The sequence below is a fragment of the Seriola dumerili genome, unplaced genomic scaffold (genome assembly GCF_002260705.1).
Source record: "Seriola dumerili isolate Sdu_G_001 unplaced genomic scaffold, Sdu_1.0 BDQW01000091.1, whole genome shotgun sequence".
NCBI lineage: Eukaryota > Metazoa > Chordata > Actinopteri > Carangiformes > Carangidae > Seriola > Seriola dumerili.
Genome location: NW_019174346.1, coordinates 7944315 through 7964211, shown reverse-complemented (window position 1 = coordinate 7964211; position 19897 = coordinate 7944315). Strand labels below are relative to the sequence as shown.

Here is a 19897-nt window from a genome sequence, read left to right as displayed (position 1 = left end):
GGGCCACATGTTGTTGTCTTCCCCGGCCTGAATCTGGCCCAGATTTAATTTATTTCATTGCTCTTTATTTACCTTACTGCTTTTATAGTCATATTTCTTGAACTTGTGTAAGTTTTATGATGTAAAGCACTTTGTGATTTTTATCTGTGAAAGGTGCAATATAAATACATTTTTACTTACTTTTACATACATATACAGCAAAATCTTCAGGCAGTCAGCCAGTACCGCAGGATAGAAGCCAGAATCTGCCCCAAACATTTTAGATAGTTCTTATCACGCTGATGTTTGTTCTGTTCATTTTTCTGGTAAGTTTGACTATAATTAGTTATTTGATGCCATAAAATAGGAATCTGACCTCATGATTGACAGCTGTGATTGGGTGGAGTGGGTTTATGGGTGGGATCCCGATACCACGGCTGCACCCACTACTGCAGAGACTCTGGTTCTTAATGACGTCACCGGCACAAAATGGCAGCGCTCTTATCCAGGATGTTTTGGCTTCATTTTTATACAGTGGTAGGAAATGGAGACGTGTCATCCATCTTTATATACAGCCATTGAGCTGGAGCATGGCATTTGATGATGTCACTCATGAAATAAATGAAGGAATCTGTCTGTTGATTTTCTCATGATCATCCAAAAAACATCATAAAAACCTTAGTGACAAACCTGCAAAGTTTAAAGTCAGACGAGAAAATCGACAGACAGACAGAGATGTTAAATTAGATAGTTAGCTTTATCAACAACTGTAACTCATGCTGTGAGCATCATAAGTGGAGGCTGATATAGGCAGATAATGATAATATAGTAAAGCGCAGTTGCAATAAATAAAATAAGTCTTGGTAGAAGTTATGGTTTCTCACAAATACTGTATGTTAAACACTTAAAATGTCCTTGCTTCTGCTTCTAACTATATTACAGTGTGTTATTAATGATTTGTAAAAGCTTATATACTGCTTATTATTACTAACTAGGGGGACTTAACATAAAGTGTTACCTGGAATTTAATTCACAGTTGTCATAAGTTGAAATCAGAGATCATCTGATCACCAGAATCATGTCTGGCTCTGTAATATTTTGTGTCGTGTCTCCTGTGCAGGGACATGAATAAGAGACTGACAGAGGAACAAGCCAAGAAAATATTTGACAGGGCTATGAAACTGGAGCAGGAGTTTGGTGAATTCTTCACAGGTATGATATTAATAAAAGAACAAACGCAAAAGAAGCCATCTATATCCAGCTGATCCTGCTCAAACACAAGGCCGGCTGGGTTGTTGATTAAACACAAAGCCCTTCATTAGAACTTACCACAGAACAGAAACAGAGTGAAAGTTGTTTCATATCGTTTATGACTATCTTTAACTTTTACTAACTTTCACTGTTAATGCATGTGAATATTTTAACTTGAAATAATTCCGATTCCAATAATTCCAGATATTTTGTTAAGATTCCAGCATATATAAAAATGTTCATTTCTGTTTTTTGTATTAGTGGTATGATCATGTATACTTACAGAGGAGGATGAGGGCCAGAATTCGGAGATTAAATTATAAATTATAAAAAAAAAAAAAAATTCCCATGCAACCCTAACCCTATACATATTTCTTTTAAAATGGTCCAATTCAAAGATATGTAACATTTCCTTTTGGCATCTTCAGTCCAACTCTGTCGTTGTCCATCTTTTATAAACACTTATCAGTTAAACTGAAACATCTGATCATTTTATGTAGACAGAGGTAAGCTCATATTAAAGCCGCTGTGTGTTAATTTCTTATGTGATAATTAGCATATTTAATTTTTTTTGTTTGTAGAAACTTGAGACCATCCAGGTGATAATTAGTGTAAAACATGGGTGAAACTGCTCCACAGGGTGTTTTTTTACTCTACCAGCAGGAGTCAAAAACCTTACTCCTCCTACACATAGGCTCTTTAAACATTTGACAGTGAGGCTTCATGAATGAAAAGATGTATGTGTGGCTGTGACAAAATTTGATGTACCTGTTCCATATGAAGTTCCACAGTACATAAACAGTTCCCTTTGCTTTGCAGCCCTGGTTCAAGGAGACAACTTAGAGGACATTTATAACCACTGCAAACAGGTCATAGAGGAACATTCAGGACCCTATATCTGGATCCCCTCAAAGGAGAAACTATAATAACTCATCACTCTGGAAGGGAGTCTGGACTGTTAGAAACTAGTAATAAGTTGTAACATATGTTAACGGTATGGCGATGAATAGTCTTCATAAATAATTATTCTGAATATGTTTTTTATTTTATTTTATTTTCTCTTTTGTTTGGTTATTGCTTCGTTTTTCACTCAACATGAATGTTGCTGAATGTAAACCGCAAAGTGTTAGGAAATTTTAGGTCTTGAAACATGAACTGTTTGTATATTTGCGTATTTTTCTTTGAACAAAAAGGAACAGAAATGTAATGGAAACTAAATAAATGTGGGTATGTGTCCATATCGGCACTGTGTTAAATTTCAAGCAGGAAACTGGAGGTGGTATATACATCATACACATCGGAGATGTCTTTGCTTTGCTAACGTAGGAAGGAAAATAGGTATTCCAACTCCAACACCCTCACCCTCCCTTCACATTGCATCAACTAGCAAATAATCATATGAAGTTCAATGCTATGTCTGATTTTGCATCTGTGCATCCCCTGAACACCGCTCTGTCTTTGTTTACACTGTCATTTCTTCTGTGAATCACTGTATTTATTTCTTTGACATGACATTGAGGATGTGTGAGGAAAATATTTTATTCACTGTAAAATTTAAAATTTTTACTCATTTAAAAGCAGGCATTACTTATTCAGTTGTTGCATTGACAATGATAAGTAAAGGGAGAAAGCTGCTATCCGCAATGGAGATGTAACACTATATTTTGCTACTTAAATTGCTAGAGGGCACAAAAGCACAGAATTATTTATTATTAAAAATATAAATTTGATTAAATGGTCATTTACAGAGCATATTTTATTTGAGTGATGTAGTATGTTGTGACTGTATAAGGATGGATGGGAATTTAATGGTGAAAAAGATTTGATGTTCCAGTATTTTATAGACTTGTAGAGAAGAGACAGTAGTGAAAATAGTGACTGAATTTAATACTGAAACACGTTTAGGTCCTTTGAAATTAACAGAAGGACAGTGAAGAATAGAAATAAAAATAAAGGACATTTACTTTTTAAAGTATAAAAATATCTGGTAGAGAAGACAAAAACAGAAACGGCAGAACACATAAGTAAAGTAAAATCACAAATTAGACAAAATGGAAATACATATCAGAATATTCTGAGAATATTTAAATGTTTGGTAATAATGATTAATTTATATTGCTTTATATTATATTTTTTTTATATTTATATTTTATTATATTATTATTATATTATATATTGGTGTTTTTCCCACACTATTTCCCTGTTGAGCTGCAGTGGAGGGACAGTGACAGGAGAAGGGAATTTTATACTAAAAAGACTTTGGAAAATATCCGCTTGATTTGTCAGACTCCACTGCTGAAGCCTCACATTAGTTTCATATAAACTTTTGAACAGATTTTTTTGCACAGAATGGAGACTGTGGCTCTGGTCCCCCATTAATATCCACTATGAACAGAAGTAATGATCACAACAAGAAGAAATGGTTTCAGTGTTATTATGGTCACCTGACTAATATTTTAAGACACACTTTTGTGAACCTGTCTTTTTAATTGTTTGGTTGACAATGTAACCATTTGGTGATACTGATAATGTACACAAAGTAAATCCTAAAACATCAGTAACAACCCTCAGGTGGCCCGTTAGTGAACCTTAGTGATTACATCTGTCTGCCTCTGGTTCAAACACCAAGTTGTATAACAGTCATGGCTGGCTACAAGCTCACTGAAGAGATGTGTCTGAGCTGCAGAAATCATTGTGTCAGGATCCTGAATCAGCCAGAGAGAGAGACTGGAGACCTGAATAAAGATTTGGTTTAGAAGTGGACAAGCCCTGATGATCCTGAGCAGATGACTCACCGACCCAGCACGATACAGTATATCCACTATAAATAGTTTACTCACCAGTGGCTTGCCTTGTTTGAAAGGGCATACAATATAGTACCTCGCTTTGTTAAAAAATATAAAATAAAATCCCATGATGTACATAAAGCTCTTGGAATGACTAATGCATCTAACCAGTGTGATGACCCTTCTGTTTTGTTTAACTGCAACGCCATTCGCTGTTAGTTTCCCTTGATAACAATTTGTGAGTGATATGTATTCTAGTGTTAATGCTATTTGATTTGTAGTGGCAAGTTTCACCCAACCTGTTATCAGGTAAATATAGTAATTCCATTAATTGCAGGTATGTTTCTAATCAATGGGATGTTTCAAAAGTGCACTTATTCATTGTTTTTTTGTAACAAAAATAGGCACTGTGTGATGACAGTAATGAATACAACTTTTAAAGCAAATATAAATCACATCCATTGATTGTGTAAGACGGCACAGTGAAACCTGAGAAGACTGAACCTACTTGTATGGACCACATGCTGTACTTGTAGTAGACTGATGAGAAGCACTTAAAACACACCTCAATTTCTCAAACAAGTGTTTTGAAGTAAAACTGATGTTTTCATGTAGACATAAGATCATCTTTCTCTCCTCCCTTGTCATAAATTGGTTGAGATTTGGAGCTGATGAGAAAAAAACATCTTCTCGGCTGTGATATGTTTAGATGAAATCTATGTTCCCTTTTATTTTTGCAATATTGTTTTAAGATATCTGCCATCATTCTTTTGCAAATCTTCCATAACGTTATTGGTCCACCACTTGCCTTAACAGAGTAGGTTTACTATATATATTAAAGATGAAAGCTTATAAATGTACTTTTCCTTTGAGGATAGAAACTCCTCCTTCACATCTACACTTCAGTGAAAGAGCTGAATCAAATCTAAGCTACATGTCATTGTGCTGAGGGTGTTGACGCCTTGTACCTCTAAAGTTCAAGGCTGAACAGATTTTATATTTTATTCTTGCACTTCTATTGCAAGAATAAAACATTTTAAAATGGTCAATGAGACACCTTAGTATCTTGGCCTTATTAAGTGTTATTGGCCAGCAATATGATGACATGTAAAAGAAAATATATCCTCATATACTGGCTTGAAACTAATGCTAAACTTAATACAGTACTTCCAAAGTCAGTGTGAAAATTGTAACACATGATATTTTACAGGCCAGTGAGGATATTTGTGTAGAAATGTAAAGGATGTCTGACCTATGCATGTTGCAAGTCTTCTGTGTCCTGTGGATGTGCAATATTCAACACAACTGAAGCATTGAGGTATTTGCTGTGTTCTACGACATGATCAAACTGCAAACTTTAATCATTCAATCAGACGTGTCCATTTTAAACCCAAATAAAACACTGTTGAGGTGGTGTCAAAGTAATATGTTTTAGTTATCATGTAAACGTTTTCAGGTGTTTTAAGTTGTAAACCCTAAATTTAAAATTCACAACGATGATTTTCTCACTACTGAACATTATTGACCCCTTTGAAAATATGAATTAAAAAATAAAATAAAAAATCTTTCAACTGCATTTTAGCAGGTGACTGTTTTGTACCAAAGTGAATATGCACTGACATTGTATTCAGCTGCATCCTTCAATAATAGTGCACTAAGGTGCTCCTTGTTAATCTGTTAAGTCAAGTTAACAAGTTCACTAGCATGAAGTGGAAGTGGAAATCTAAACAAACTAAAAACAAGTTCCCTAATAGGTTGGCTTCCATTACGTCCACCGTCCAGTGGAATTAATGGTTTCTCCATTGTTCTAGTTCAACTGATATTAACACTGGTTGATAGCTACACCATGATGTCACATGATGCCTTATGAGTTTGTGAATTGTTACCTGAGCATTCTACTAAACAACTGACCTGCTTATGATATTTAGTTGGGATTTTAAAAAGGAAATAATTATTGTGTTTTCCAAATTATATGAAAATGAAAGAAGCATTTCTCAGCCACATTTGGAGCAGAAATTGAACATGTTTGTTTTAGAAATGCAGACTTTGACGAAGGCAACACCATGTTTCTAGCAGAACACCAAATATTTTTTCTGATTTTTTTTGACATCATGCTATTGTTTAGAAATGTTCACATTATAGTCGTGACGTCATCTTGTCAATGGGATTTTCACTTAAAAATATGGACCAGGCAGTGATATATATATTTCTTTACAAAAGCATAACACCTTTGTGTAACAAATAAAGGGGAAAATTACTGACTGGGGAAAAAAAAATGTTAATAATAATTTGTAACCAAGTGAATGTGAACAGGTCAGGTGTGCACAGTCAGTGCTGCTGAACCAACTTGTATGTTACTTTGTAGATTTCTTCTTCCATCCAGGTTGATGTGTACATCATGCTGAGGGGTCATGGTACAGCTGGTTTGCTGTTGTTCTGTGTACAATTTTCTAACTGCATTTAAGCCAATTTAAATTTTTTGTACATTGGGTCTTAGTACACATTAAATTATGGAAGAAGTTTTTGCAAGCAAAGTCTTGTTTTGACTATTTCAAATAAAAAGATTTACACGAGAAATCTTAACAAATGATCAATAATAACAAAAACACAGTTTGGCAAGTTTTTATGTCTTCAGTTTATCTTCTTAGAAAGTTGGCAGCACCTCGGAGCTGCTCTACACATGTAAAGCTTGTGTTTTTGGATCGTCTGCTTTTATTCAGTGTTACTTTTAAATCCTTAATTCTGTCAATAGCACAATATCAAGACACTGCACTTAACATGAGGCATATATGCCATATCTGATTTACATGTTCTATTGTGTTGTTATGTTCATTCGAGTGAACATGCAGGACACACTTTTTGTAAATTTTTTGTTTGATAAACTTCAGTTTTTAATATTTGTATTTAATTCCAACATTTTTCAGTTATTTAAGCTAATGAACTTGGAGAACATGGAAGTTATGTTTGCATTACATAGGTGGATGAACACCTGGTTGAACTACTTATGAGCTACCCAAATTCTTCCAGTTTTTATTGAAATTTCAGCAGTTTAAGTCCAGTGAATAACCAAATGGCACAAAGCTAAATGGTTGGCTAAACTGCTCAAGGTAAAAACAAATAAAAAATAAAATCATGTACATTTCAGAGTTATAATCAGGGATCAAGTATTGGGTTAATAAGTAAATTAAGCCTGGAAAGTTAGTGCAAACAATTCTTACAGCTGCTCCAACTTCTGTTGATGATATAAACCCCCTGTCTGTACAAAGGCAGCGTTGGAAGTCTCTAGACTTTAACCCCATGGAGCCTGTTTGGGATGAACTGGACACAAGATGAAAGCAAAGCAGCAAGTGCAACACACCAGTGGAAACTTCTGCAACAGTGTTGGGTCCAATTTTCTGAACAATGTTTGATTTCCTTTGTAGAAACGACGTCACAAGTGTGTTTAGATGTGTCACTGTTACAGCTATCTTTTTCAAAAACAAATTTAAAAAGGGTGACACTTTTAAAATGGACTTGGCTGTGTTTGTTATGAATTAAAATTACTTCAGCTCTGTGTGAAGGGTGTTCATGTGCGTGATAGAGGTATTTGGATAACAGATGATCAGTCCCACAGTACAATGTTGACATGTGGACAGTTACTGTATTTACAGTGGACATGAGGAACTTGAAATGAATTCTTTCTGGCTCATGTTATTGGTGCAGTAACATGGTGCAGTAACAAAATCAACCTAAAAATGTACTTCTGTGGTGTGGCAAAAAGGAGGGGACAGGAAGTAGTGTGGGTTGAGTTGTTAACTAAGGTTGTAACATTGTAAACATTGTCATCAGGCCTTTTTGTAAGTTTTTTTTTTCTGAGTATGATCCTTGTGCACTTGTTGTAGTTGAGGATGTCGTACTTCCTTAAGACAGGATCTGTTGTCATCCTGCACATTTTCCATGGGTGAGCAGCAGTGGGTGCCTGTTGTATGCGTTCAGGCACAAACATGAGTCAAACCCATAGCCAACCGTAGACCACCAAATTCTTAGGATAGATATTACCTTAATTATTATTTTTTCCAAAATTGTTCCTGTTTTTAATGCATAATTTTCTTAGTGCATGGTTCAGAAAATGGGGACATGATGTAATATTTCTTGCTAATATAGTTTATACTTCTCATAGCTTCATTCCCATTTGTTTTTGTTCTGAGCGCCATAGTTTAGGGATATGCCTATAATATTGTGTTTCGGTAACTTAAAGATTCTGTACAGAAACATGTCATGTCACATATTTCAAATGTGGTATTTCGCCATGTGGCCTTTTACAGTAAGTAAAGTAAGTTATGGTATTTGGCCACTAGAGGGCTTCGTTGACCACAAAATTGTTCATTCTGGCACATCAGTTGAGTTGTACAGTGTCCAGTGGTTGTGACATACTGTAGATAAATCTACTTTCTTTCATGTATAATCCAGAATGCGTAGATTTAATTCAAGCAGTCTTTTTTGTTTAATATTTAAGATTAATATTAATGTTATTAATTTATATGTGATATTGAAGGCTAATACTGTATTCGTATTTTCTGTTTTCTTCATAGCCACACACATATACACCATCCACCATCCAAACCAATGCCATGTGTCCCTACATAATGAGTGATCATTAAAGTTTATTTGGAATTGAACTCTGTGATCTTAGTCCCTGTCCTCAAAAGGAGCTGTCAAGCCGGCATCCCTCAGATGCTGATGCATTGCTCCCCACATTGCATGTCAGACACCTTTCCAGCCTTTCTTTCCTGGAGCCACCAGCACCAGCTGTTTGAAAGTTCAAATTTAGCATGGCGATAATTTGATGCTGATGATGATGCATCATTTAATTGAAATGGGATGCTTGTTCTTACATTGAAATCAATTGTTTCTAAGAATTCGCTCTCAGTCACTGCCAGGTGAAACTACTACATTGATAATTGAACCGAATGATAAAAGGTATTGGCTTGCAAGGGCCATGTGTGGTCTTTTTTTGTTTTTGTTTGCCTCTAAAATGTGTTGTCCTGTTTTCCACTTGACGGGGAGAATCTACTAAGCAAGGAAATCAGAACAAAAGAAGAAGTCTAACTTAGTCTTTTCTTTATGTGTGTCTACATGCTGTATGTCCACACTTTGCACATGTACAGTAACTGGTCCCAACACAAGTGCTGTTCCAAAGAGTTATTTGCCAAAAACCGCCATCCACAAGTGCATGTACAGTCTGTTAAATCTGTATCAACCAGTTTATACACATCTACAGCTGCTTTATTTGGATCAGTCATAACATGCAAATATACATAACTTTATGTTCGTGGTTCAAGCAAAGTTGTGTCTTCCTGAAACTTTAATGTTTCTTTTAATTGAATAATCACAAGTGTGGCCAAAGAAGCTGTTTGCAGTTCAGTGTTATCAGGCATGACGACTGATTATAGGCAACATTATAGTAATGTTTCTGATGTTTACATGTGTTTGGTATGTCTGATACCGTAATTTATAAATAAAATAAAGAAAGGATCTGTTGCGCAGCTATCCTCATGATTACATTATTTTACTCTATTTTACTACTCTCTGTCCTAGATGAGTATGAGCACTTTTTTGTAGTTTACTGAAACAGAGCAATGTACTGCTGAGGATGTGGTCCGTGGTAGGTGTGGTTGTGTCAGGTACATATACACATGTGGACAAAATTGTTGGTACCCTTCCGTTAAAGAAAGAAAAACCCACAATGGTCACTGAAATAATTTGTTCCATTAAGTCCACTTTGGCTCAAACAGCGACGGATGGTGCGATCTGACACTGATGTACCTTGACCTTGGAGTTCACCTCTAATCTCTTTGGAAGTTGTTCTGGGCTCTTTGGTTACCATTCGTATTATCCGTCTCCTCAATTTGTCATCGATTTTAAAATAGTTTGTTTTTTTAAAATGATTCTGCTGAACCACAATTCAAAAGCAATGCCTGATTTTCATTAGTTAATTTTCAGTAAATTTTTATTTACTATTACTTTTATCAGTTTCAAGTTATTTCAGTGACCATTGTGGGTTTTTCTGTCTTTAACGGAAGGGTACCAACAATTTTGTCCACGTGTGTACATAGTATATTACCTGTAGTAGATTCGAAAAGATTCGGTCTCACTTCAGAGAAACAGACAAAAGCTCTGGTACTGAAACAGCGATGTACTGCTGAGGATGTGGTCAGCGGTAGGTGTGGTTTGTGAGGTACATATACATACTGTATTCCCTGTAGTAGATTCAAATCGATTCGCTCTCACTTTGGAGAAACAGAAGAGCTCTGGCACTGAAGCAGAACAATGTACTGCTGAGGATGCGGTCAACAGAAAAAAGTTAAAGCTGCAGGCATAGACATGGCAAAAGGGAACACTAAGTATTGTCTTGCAGAGAGGACACACTAGTCCAGCGATTCTCAAAGTGTGTGGCGCGGAGGCATCCCAGGGGGAAAAGGGGGGGGGGACTAATGTTTGGATGTCAGAATGTTTTTCATGGTGGAACCATAAAAAAAAAAAAAAAAAATATGCCTTTCATAGCAACTGCATTCAGGTCTGTTGGTTTTCAGAATGGAGAGATATTTGACAGGGACGAAAAGAAAAACAAGCGATGCTTCTGAGACCAGCAATACAACGTGCTCAGCTGACGGTAATCGACAAAAAGCCAAGTCAAGAAAATATGGCGAAGCCTATCTTGCTCTTGGGTTCACAGTGAATGTGGTTGGAGATGAAGAGAGACCCGTGTGTCTTTTTTGTCTGAAAACTCTGGCAGCTGACAGTATGAGACCCAACAAATTAAAAAGACCCTTTGAGACATTACACCCCAGTAATGTCAATAAACCACTCGACTTCTTTAAGAGAAAACTCAGTGAATATCGTCAGCAGGAACATCGGTTTGTAAAAGCTGCATCTGTGAACAACAACGCACTATTAGCATCAGTTTTGAAAAAGCACAGCAAAAGGAATGTTTATGATTTTGATAAGTCAATAAAGTTAAACATGGCCTATTTTGTAACAATTTTGTTGGGGTGAGGGGGAATGAAAATTTTTCTTCCTCCAAAAGGGGGGAATGATAGAAAAAGTTTGAGAACCATTGCACTAGTCCAAGGAGGTCTGATCTCACCTTTTTATTAACCCTTAAGAGATCCTAGGGACATTTTGTGCCATTCAGTTTTTTTTAATTTATTTTCAAGCCATTTTGTCTGTGTTGAATCGTCATCTCAGTTCCTTAAATTAGCCTACAATGGCTAAGCTACACAAAAACCGACACATTTGTTCCTAACGACAAAAAAATTCCAATAGAAAACCATTGAAAATGACATTTTTTGATCCCACATTTATCTTAACATAAACTAATGCATTCCTTCATGTTAAGATTTCATTTTGGACTACTAGCCTTCAATTTTTATATTTGTCCACCAGATGGCGATACTTTTTCCCCCCATTCAAAACATGCAGCAAAATTTCACACTTTTTACTGTTTTCTGAAAGGGTGCCTTGCTACTGAAATGATAAGTGCGTGTCGCTATTGATGTTGGATAATGGTGTGTGTGTGTGTGTGTGTGTCCAACTTTATAAGTCTTTTCTCTTAGAAGGCCACACTCTGCATTATAAACTAATTCAATAATAAAAACGATGAGTAGCGCGAGAGGAGTAGTCATTTTGGAGATGGCAAGACATTACAGCACACAGGAGGCTCTGGAAGTGATCATGCACTCTGAGTGTGAGGATGGCTCCTCATCCTCCTCCGAGGACTCTGAGGCTGACACAGAGGAGGCCGCAGAGGTAGAAACAGACCAGCTGGAGTCCAACTCTGAGGATGAGCGGAGGGGAGATGGATGAAGCAGCGGCAGGATGGACTTCAAAAAAATATTTTGGTCTCCCACAAACGATGCCCCACAAGAGGTTTCACCACATCAGCCAAACACTGCGGTTTGACGACAAGCTATCCCGACCCCAACGCCGTGATGACAAGCTGGCTGCCTTCCACAAAGTTTGGGATATGTGGACGCACCGCCTGCCGATGCTGTTCAGCCCAGACAGGGACATCTGCGTGGATGAACAGCTCGTCCCATTCAGAGGCAGGTACAGCTTCAGGCAGTACATGCCAAAAAAGCCGGCCAAATCTGGAATCAAGATTTGGGCAACCTGTGATGTCAAAACGGAGAACAAATCGATGGCCACTGGCCCTCTTCCACAACCTGGTTGACATTTCACATTACAACGCCTACGTCCTGTGGACATCAATCAAGCCATCCTGGCAGCAGCAGAAACCATACAGGAGGCGGCTCTACATTGAAGAGGAGGGAGAAATGCTGGTGACCCCACACATCAAGAAGAGAGGGCGCCTTCCCCACTCAACAGCTGCTGCAGAAATAGTCGCAAATCTGCAGGGTGCTGCTGCAGGCCCCTCTCTCATCAGTAAATGTAAGGGCAGGAGGCAGTGCGACTTTTGCACAGACAGAAGAAGAATTGGCAGCACCTGCTGCAAATGTGGGAAGTTCACATGCAAGGACCACAGTCTGTCCATTTGTAGCCTCTTCTCCACCTGAGCTGGACTCTCACACCCAGACAAATACACTCTCTCAGAAAAAATAATGATGCATCAATACATTTTGTTCAATTAAAGACTGGAGTTGTGTAACGTTGACCTCGAGTGTGAGTTTTTTTTTTTTTTTTTTTTTTTTTTTTTTATTCTGACACTGCAAAAAAAATAATGCATCAAAATCAATGTTGCTGCCAATCATTGACCCATCTCAGGGCCTAATCATAATCAAATACTCCTTGAAATGTATTTTATGGAAATTAGTTTTTTTTTTTTCAATAAAAAAAAAAAAAGTGTATCTATGTAAACATATTGGCCTTTAAAGGGTTAAAAACAAAAAAATATTAATATTTGATATGTATATTTCAGGCTGAAGTAGTTTTAAAAGATTGACTTGTTTAAAGTGGAAAAAATATTAATATATATAAATACTGGCTTAATGAGTGATGACATGCAGCTGGGAGCCCAAGGTGGAGCTGATGAGGTGGGTGTGGCCGGTGGGAGTGAACGGAGGCTGGGGAAGGTGGAAAATTACTGACATTATTTTACTTTGTTTTTTATTTTATATATTGTTTAGACGTGCTCACACAGTGGTGATTCAACAGTAAGTTCAAACACAAATGGAAGGAGTGTCCTTACACTCACTTAGCCTACTGAAGTGAAAGTAGAACACTGGATTTGTAAAACAACCCACCATATTAGATAAATTATTTTTTCTCAAGTAAATGGGGTATACAGTATGGCATTGATTTTTAAGCTTAAGATATAAGAATAAAGAAAGTATAATACAACTGTACATTTGAATGTATCTAGTTTAATATTTTTTGAGAAAAAATGATGGTTACCATAACTTTTTTCTATGATTTACAGAAGACACCCACTAAAATGTCACTCAGTGTAACACAACAGCATCAACAACAACAAAAATTGTTAGGCAGCAACAGTTAGATGAATATCAAAGTACTCAATTTACAGATCACAATACAGCTCCCAAATACTAATTAGCTGACAATTTAAATCTTTATACTTTGCCAATATTGTTATAATCACTAGGTTTTATCCATTTGTTCACAAAAAGTTTTTGTTAAGAGAATCAAATTTAGTTTGATCACATATTGTTTTATAAATAAGTTGTAACCATGGTTTGTTACTTTGAATGAGATTTTGTCAAAAAGTGATAGTGTATTGATTGTCATATCACTGTCAGTATTTGGTATGATTTTCGAAATGGCTTCTTGATCTTGGTTCACTGAAAGACCTTTAATGAACTGTGTATTTGAATCCAAGGTTCCCCGGTTATTCCAATACTTCAGAAAAATAACAGACATTGTCCTTTCAGTGTAACACTGCCAACACTCATTTTAATAAAACAAATGTATACTTGGTATTTATATCAGGGTATTTTATGTTTTTTTTCCAGATTTATTGCTAAAATCATCACACTGAATGACATTTTTTGCATTTCAGATCATGATTTCATCCATATTTTGAAATACGAATTTTGAAATGGGAATGTCTTGACTTGGACCTTTAAACATTCTGTTCATGTGAAGACATTCAATGAAATTTCTAGCTGTAGAAGTTGCTTAATTTCATTTAATTTACTAAAATAGCTGTCTAATGGGAGTTTTCATTTTGTCTTACAGTTGCCCTTGACCTGCTGTCCAGCAACTCTCCTCTCCTCTCTCCCTATCAAGCTCTGTTGGGCCTTTTCTTTGTGTCCACTCTATCTGTTTTTGGATTGTTCTGTCTTTCCCATCCCATCTACCAAGCTCTGTCTGATTTTGGGAGTTTCTATCTCTCTATCCTTCTATTCTATCTTTCTATCTATCTCTTTCTTGGGCTCAATATTCTGGAATAATATTTCCTGGAATTCAGGTTAAAAGGGACCTGGTCAATCTGTTGGAATCTGAGAGTCCCTCTACTCTCACTGCTCCGTCTGTCCCGTCTCTCACACATCATTTGATCTTTATACATTAAACATTTAAAGATTCATTATTTATAGATTAACATATATCTTTTCAAATTTGGCATAAAGATAGAAATATTGTATTTGGACAAAAACTGATTACTCATTAGTAATAAAAACTTAATTATTAAGGAGAAAAATCTTTTTTAAAAACTTAATTTGGACAAAAACTGAAAAAAAAAACTTCAAAGGAATGAAAACTGTTTGGCAAAAAAATTATTTTGTCATTAAAAGTTAAAACTTTTGGCTTATTTTATATAGATCAACAAAAACAATCCTGATCTCCAAATATATAAATATTGGAATACAATTTTGGAGTACAGTGCTTACTTTAAATTAATATTTAATTCTTGAGGTAACTATACACACATAAATAAAAACTAATAGTCTTGGCTGAAAACAATTATAGTAGAAGAGCAGTGTATCTATCAGTCTGTTCCTGGTCGGTCATTTTGGACGTCTGCGGGTTTGTACTCAGAGGTTTGTTGTCATATCATGTTGTACTGATATGGAAACTGAGCCACGACCATTGAGTCAGTTCAATAACTTCTCTCACAGCACATGATGATCCTCAGAAAGAATCTTACTCAGCTGTGAAGAGAAATACTGATCTGTCTGAGCACATGTTTCAAGTTTTGTCCTGACATCACTTCAGTATCATCTGTGAGACAACAAAAGGGTCATGTCATGTTCCCTGATACCCAAACTGAACCTGTGGTCCTCCCATCACATGATGCTTCTGCACTGATAGAAACTGTTGGCAGTGATCTCAAATAAACTGTCAAGACTGCCTAAAAACTAAAGGAGAAAATTTGAGGAGATTAATGCGCTCGGACAAAGCAACGCAAAAAAGGGAGAGAAGGAAAAGTATGCTTCAAATTAATCATACAGTGCAAAAAAGAAATTGTACTCATAAAGGAAATACTGTATATGAGCCCTTTTACAACAGTGGCTTGGCAGTGCTACCAGGTTGTGACCATGATTAGAGTCCGAGTTTAAAGACATAGTGAAACGAAGCAAAGACAAGTATGAGAAAAACAGTAAAGAAATTGAGGAAGCTGTTGAAGAGTATGAACAGAAGAGAGGAGTGATTAATGAATGGTGTAACCTGGTACCTGAATCTGAAGTAGTGAGGATGGAGTGCATTGAGGAACTGGAGGCAACAGAGCCAGATCATGACAATGTTGAAGAAAATGTTACAGACTACAGTCGTCAGGTTAACGCTGTAGCAGAAGCCAGAGCCATCAGAGAGCCCCCTGCCAAGGATCCTGTAGTGTTATGTCACATGTACCAGATTCTGAACCAAAAACAAGGCTGTGTCTTCTATTCAGTGAGAGACGGGTGCATAAAGTGTGTTTGTGATCTGAATCCAGAGCAGCTTTTCATTTACATCAACGGTGGTGATCAAATGCATACTCAGAGGCATCTAAGATACTGAGCAAACTGCCAAGACATGCTGAAGGGGCTGACATATCAAACCCCACTGCCCTGTTGACTGCTTTCACTGGAACTGCAGCCTTTAACATTTCTGGTACAACACTGCACTCTCTGCTCAAGCTCCCCAGAAGCCTAAAACCTCAATTTCAAGGACTGGGTAATAAACTGGATGTGGTCAGATCATAACTTTAACATGCTGAGATCATCATCATTGAAGAACTGTCTTTGGTGTCAAAGCCCCTCTTTGCCTATGTGGATGTAAGACTGAAACAGATCAAAGTCAGAGACCCTTTGGAGGAATGTCAGTCATAGCTGTTGGAGATTTCTATCAGCTGCCACCAGGTCGACAGTCTAAACCTCTGTGCATACATGAGCCATCAGAGACTGACCTATTGCAGGAACACTTTCAGATGATCACTCTGACTGAGATCACGTGTCAGAAGGATGATGTTGCCTTTGCAGAGATGCTGAACAGGATCCGTGTGAAAGAGAAGTCAGATGAGTTGTCTGAAGCAGACAGAGCTTTGCTGCCACGAGCTGTCACTTAACCAGCTCTTTGTCCCACTGATGTCCTGCACATTTTTGCAACTTACAGGTAGATGGTCACAACTGTGGAACATTAACCAAACTTCACTCTCACATCACTAAGATTGATGCTGATGACTACAAAAAGGACCCACGCAATGGTAAAATGACATGACAAGATCACCCATTCAAAGGAGGCAAAACTAAGTTACCAGACACACTACAAGTTGCTGAGGGTGCTTGAGTTATGTTCACCAGAAACCTGGATGTTTCTCAAGGATTAGTGAACGGTTCATTTGCTACTCTGGTCAAGGTGGTATCCTCTGAACAGCATGGATCTGCACAACATGCTTGGGCTCAGGATGGATGATGAAACAGCCGGAAGGAATTGCAGTAACAGAGCACCAGGATCAGCTGACAACCTTGTGTATGTAGAGAGAGCAGAGGAGAATCTGAAATAGAAAGGAGCGGTACGCAGACAGTTCCCCATCAAGCTGGCATTTGCATGTACAATTCACAAGGTTCAAGGTATGACAAGAAAATCAGCTGTGGTCTCACTGAAGCACATCTTTGAACCCGGCATGGCTTATGTTTCTATCAGCAGAGTGACCTCTCTCAGTGGACTGCACCTACTGGACATGAATGAGGGTAAAGTATACGCCGATCCAGAAATCACTGCAGCACTTCAGACCATGAGACAAGTCAGTTTGGATGACATGGTGCCTCTTCTTCACAACAAACAGACACTGAGCCGGCCTGACACTCCGACTGTTCACTACAACACTGAAGGACTGCCATCTCATGTGAACGACATCAAGAGCCATGATGAACTGTGTCTAGCAGATGTGTTGTGCCTCACAGAAACCCACCTACAGGGCTCCTTTGTTGCTGACAGTCTCCACCTAAAAGGCTACAACATGTTCAGACGCAACATACACCTGTTCTACAGTAATGTCCCACACATGGCCAACGCAGGTGGTGGAGGAGTTGCTTTTTATGTGAGAGATGACATTCAGGTGTGTGAAAAACAGTATGTACATAGTGCACATGAGTTTGTGGCTTTGAAGGTTGAAGCTCCAGTGAGTGCAATGATTGCAGCCGTGTACAGACCTCCAGACTACAATGTGAGATCGTTCCTGTCAACCCTGGGCAGCCTGTTGGACTCATTAGAGATCATGGATGTTCATCCCATCATCGTCTGTGATGACGTCAATGAGAATCTTCTGTCCAATGGAAGCAAGTCAATACTGGAGATGTAGTAGGGTATGAACAACTCATCACTGCTCTACTCTACCACAGAGAAGAACTCATAGCTCGACCTGGTTTTCATCTCTCGACCACAGCAATGTCTCCATGCTGGTGTGATGAAGACCTACTACAGCTACCACAACCCTGTATACTGTGTATTGTCATTGTAAACAGTTCATGAAGGAGTCAGGTGAGTCTTAAAGGTTAAAAAAATACAAATGACTCGTATGTCAACTGATAAAATATTTGTTGTTATAACCATGTATTCTGTTCAGGTTCCTACAATCAATAAGGTAAGGTATATTCACTAAGCATCCTGTTCATGTTTTTAGGTAACCACATTGTTGTTGAACTTGTTTTTGTTACTGTAAAGGAAATGTAATTCTGTGGTGGTACAACTTATTGTAAGAGTTTACTGAGTAAGTAGAGTTAAATTTGTTTTGCTCATATTTTTGAATTGGATAATATTATGGATCAAATGTTTTTTCAGGTAACTACAGTTTTATGGACTTTCAGTATATTTTGACCTGTGCATTTAAAAGGGTGGGTTTTGGGTTTGGCTTGGTAAATGCACAGGCCAAAACTGTTTCAGGAGCTGTATACATGCATATAAGCTACAGCAGCTATATACAACATTCAATATACATGCTGCATGTTTTGTAACTAACAGCTACAAAACATACAGCATTATATAAAGCTGTATACAGCTGCTAACACTAGATACGCATCAGAAAGTATGTGTTCTCTATGGAACACACAGAAAAGAAGCTGGATGAATATCAAGGTCTGAGAGGCAATTATCAAGCGCTGGCTGTAAGTTAAGAACTTTTGCAGGCATCACTGCAGATGAGCCTGGGCAATAATAAACCAGTAAGGAAATTTATCATCACTATTATTCATGTTTAAGCACTAACTTAGTGCGGGTCTAACCAAATATTGGCGTCAGTTTTTCACTTAATTTTATTTATCTTTTCCTTTCTCGTTTTGTTAAGTATTCTTTATTTTTCCAAAATATAAAATATATATCAATGCGTGCGGCTCAATGGTGTGCTATGAGTTTTCTAAGCGATTCGAGTAACCATGGCGACGTAAATGGCGATGAAAGGTGAAAAAATTCCCATAGAGAATGAATTGGGAGACATCTTCAAAAGGACCAGCTTTGGAGCCCTACTGTTGCTTCATACTTCAACGTAGAAAAATGGTTTAAATGTTAAACAGGTCACAAGACTTGAGACTCTTTTGGGTTAAATTGGTATTTTGTTGTTATTTGACCATTTCGGACTTTATAACGTGTGTGTATTGCACGGAATGTTCAGAGCTAGAGTGGATGACATCATCACTTGAGTGGGAGAAACTCTAGAACTCCTCTGAAAAAATTCTGATTAACTTGTCCTCACGGCCACATATTTCAATCTACACACATCATGGCTTCCTCGATAGTAGAAAAATTTGTCCTGTTTCATACAATGTGTCTACCTTAGCACAGAGACTTACAGAATTTGAACATGAGCCTCAAAACAATGGGAGTACCCACCACTCTCCTATCAACTGCAATACAAATTCAGGAGCTGATTTCCTGAGGAATGCATAAGTGACATTTTTATCTAACTTGCTCCTTTTTCCATATTTTTTGCTCTAGAAACACCAAAACAGATATGCAGTGCATGGAGGTCTTGTGCCGGTCATGGGCTGCTCGTGGATCTGATAGGAGTTACTGTTTCTTCACAAATAGCAGTCGTTTGAGAGGCTCGCTGAGCCAAAATCACACCCAGATCTGTGGCAGCTCTGTCTTCCAGCTAGACACAGGTGTTCGAACCAGCTCGTTAAGAGACTCTTCTATACACAGCCACACATGAACACACACACACATACACACACAGACAGAAAGCTGTTTACAAATTAGTAGTCATAGATGGAGATACCAGTCCAGACTGGACAGAACAACAGTAAATATAGATATATTGAATTTAACCTGCTCCACTGGTGGTATACTCCAGATCATCCTTTCACTTTCCCTCGGTTGTTGACTACTCCTGCATACTTTGTGCTATATAAAACATTCAACTATCAAAACGTTCAGCTTCTGCAGGAGATGTATCCTTACCTTCAATTTTTCTATATTATTCATCATTTTTGAAATAATAATTTTTTTCT

General features: G+C 37.5%; 1 protein-coding gene across 2 annotated transcripts in view; it reads left to right on the top strand.

Moving 5' to 3' along the window:
- The window catches only part of LOC111222161 (disks large homolog 2), a 167083-nt gene extending 164159 nt beyond the window's left edge, over positions 1-2924 (top strand). For both annotated transcript variants that reach the window (XM_022745748.1, XM_022745747.1), the window contains 2 exons: positions 1100-1191; positions 2050-2924. In XM_022745748.1, coding sequence (XP_022601469.1) covers positions 1100-1191; positions 2050-2156 — 199 coding nt within the window. In that variant the 3' untranslated portion in view covers positions 2157-2924. The remainder of the gene's footprint in view (positions 1-1099; positions 1192-2049) is intronic.
- The last annotated feature ends 16973 nt before the right edge of the window (positions 2925-19897 follow it).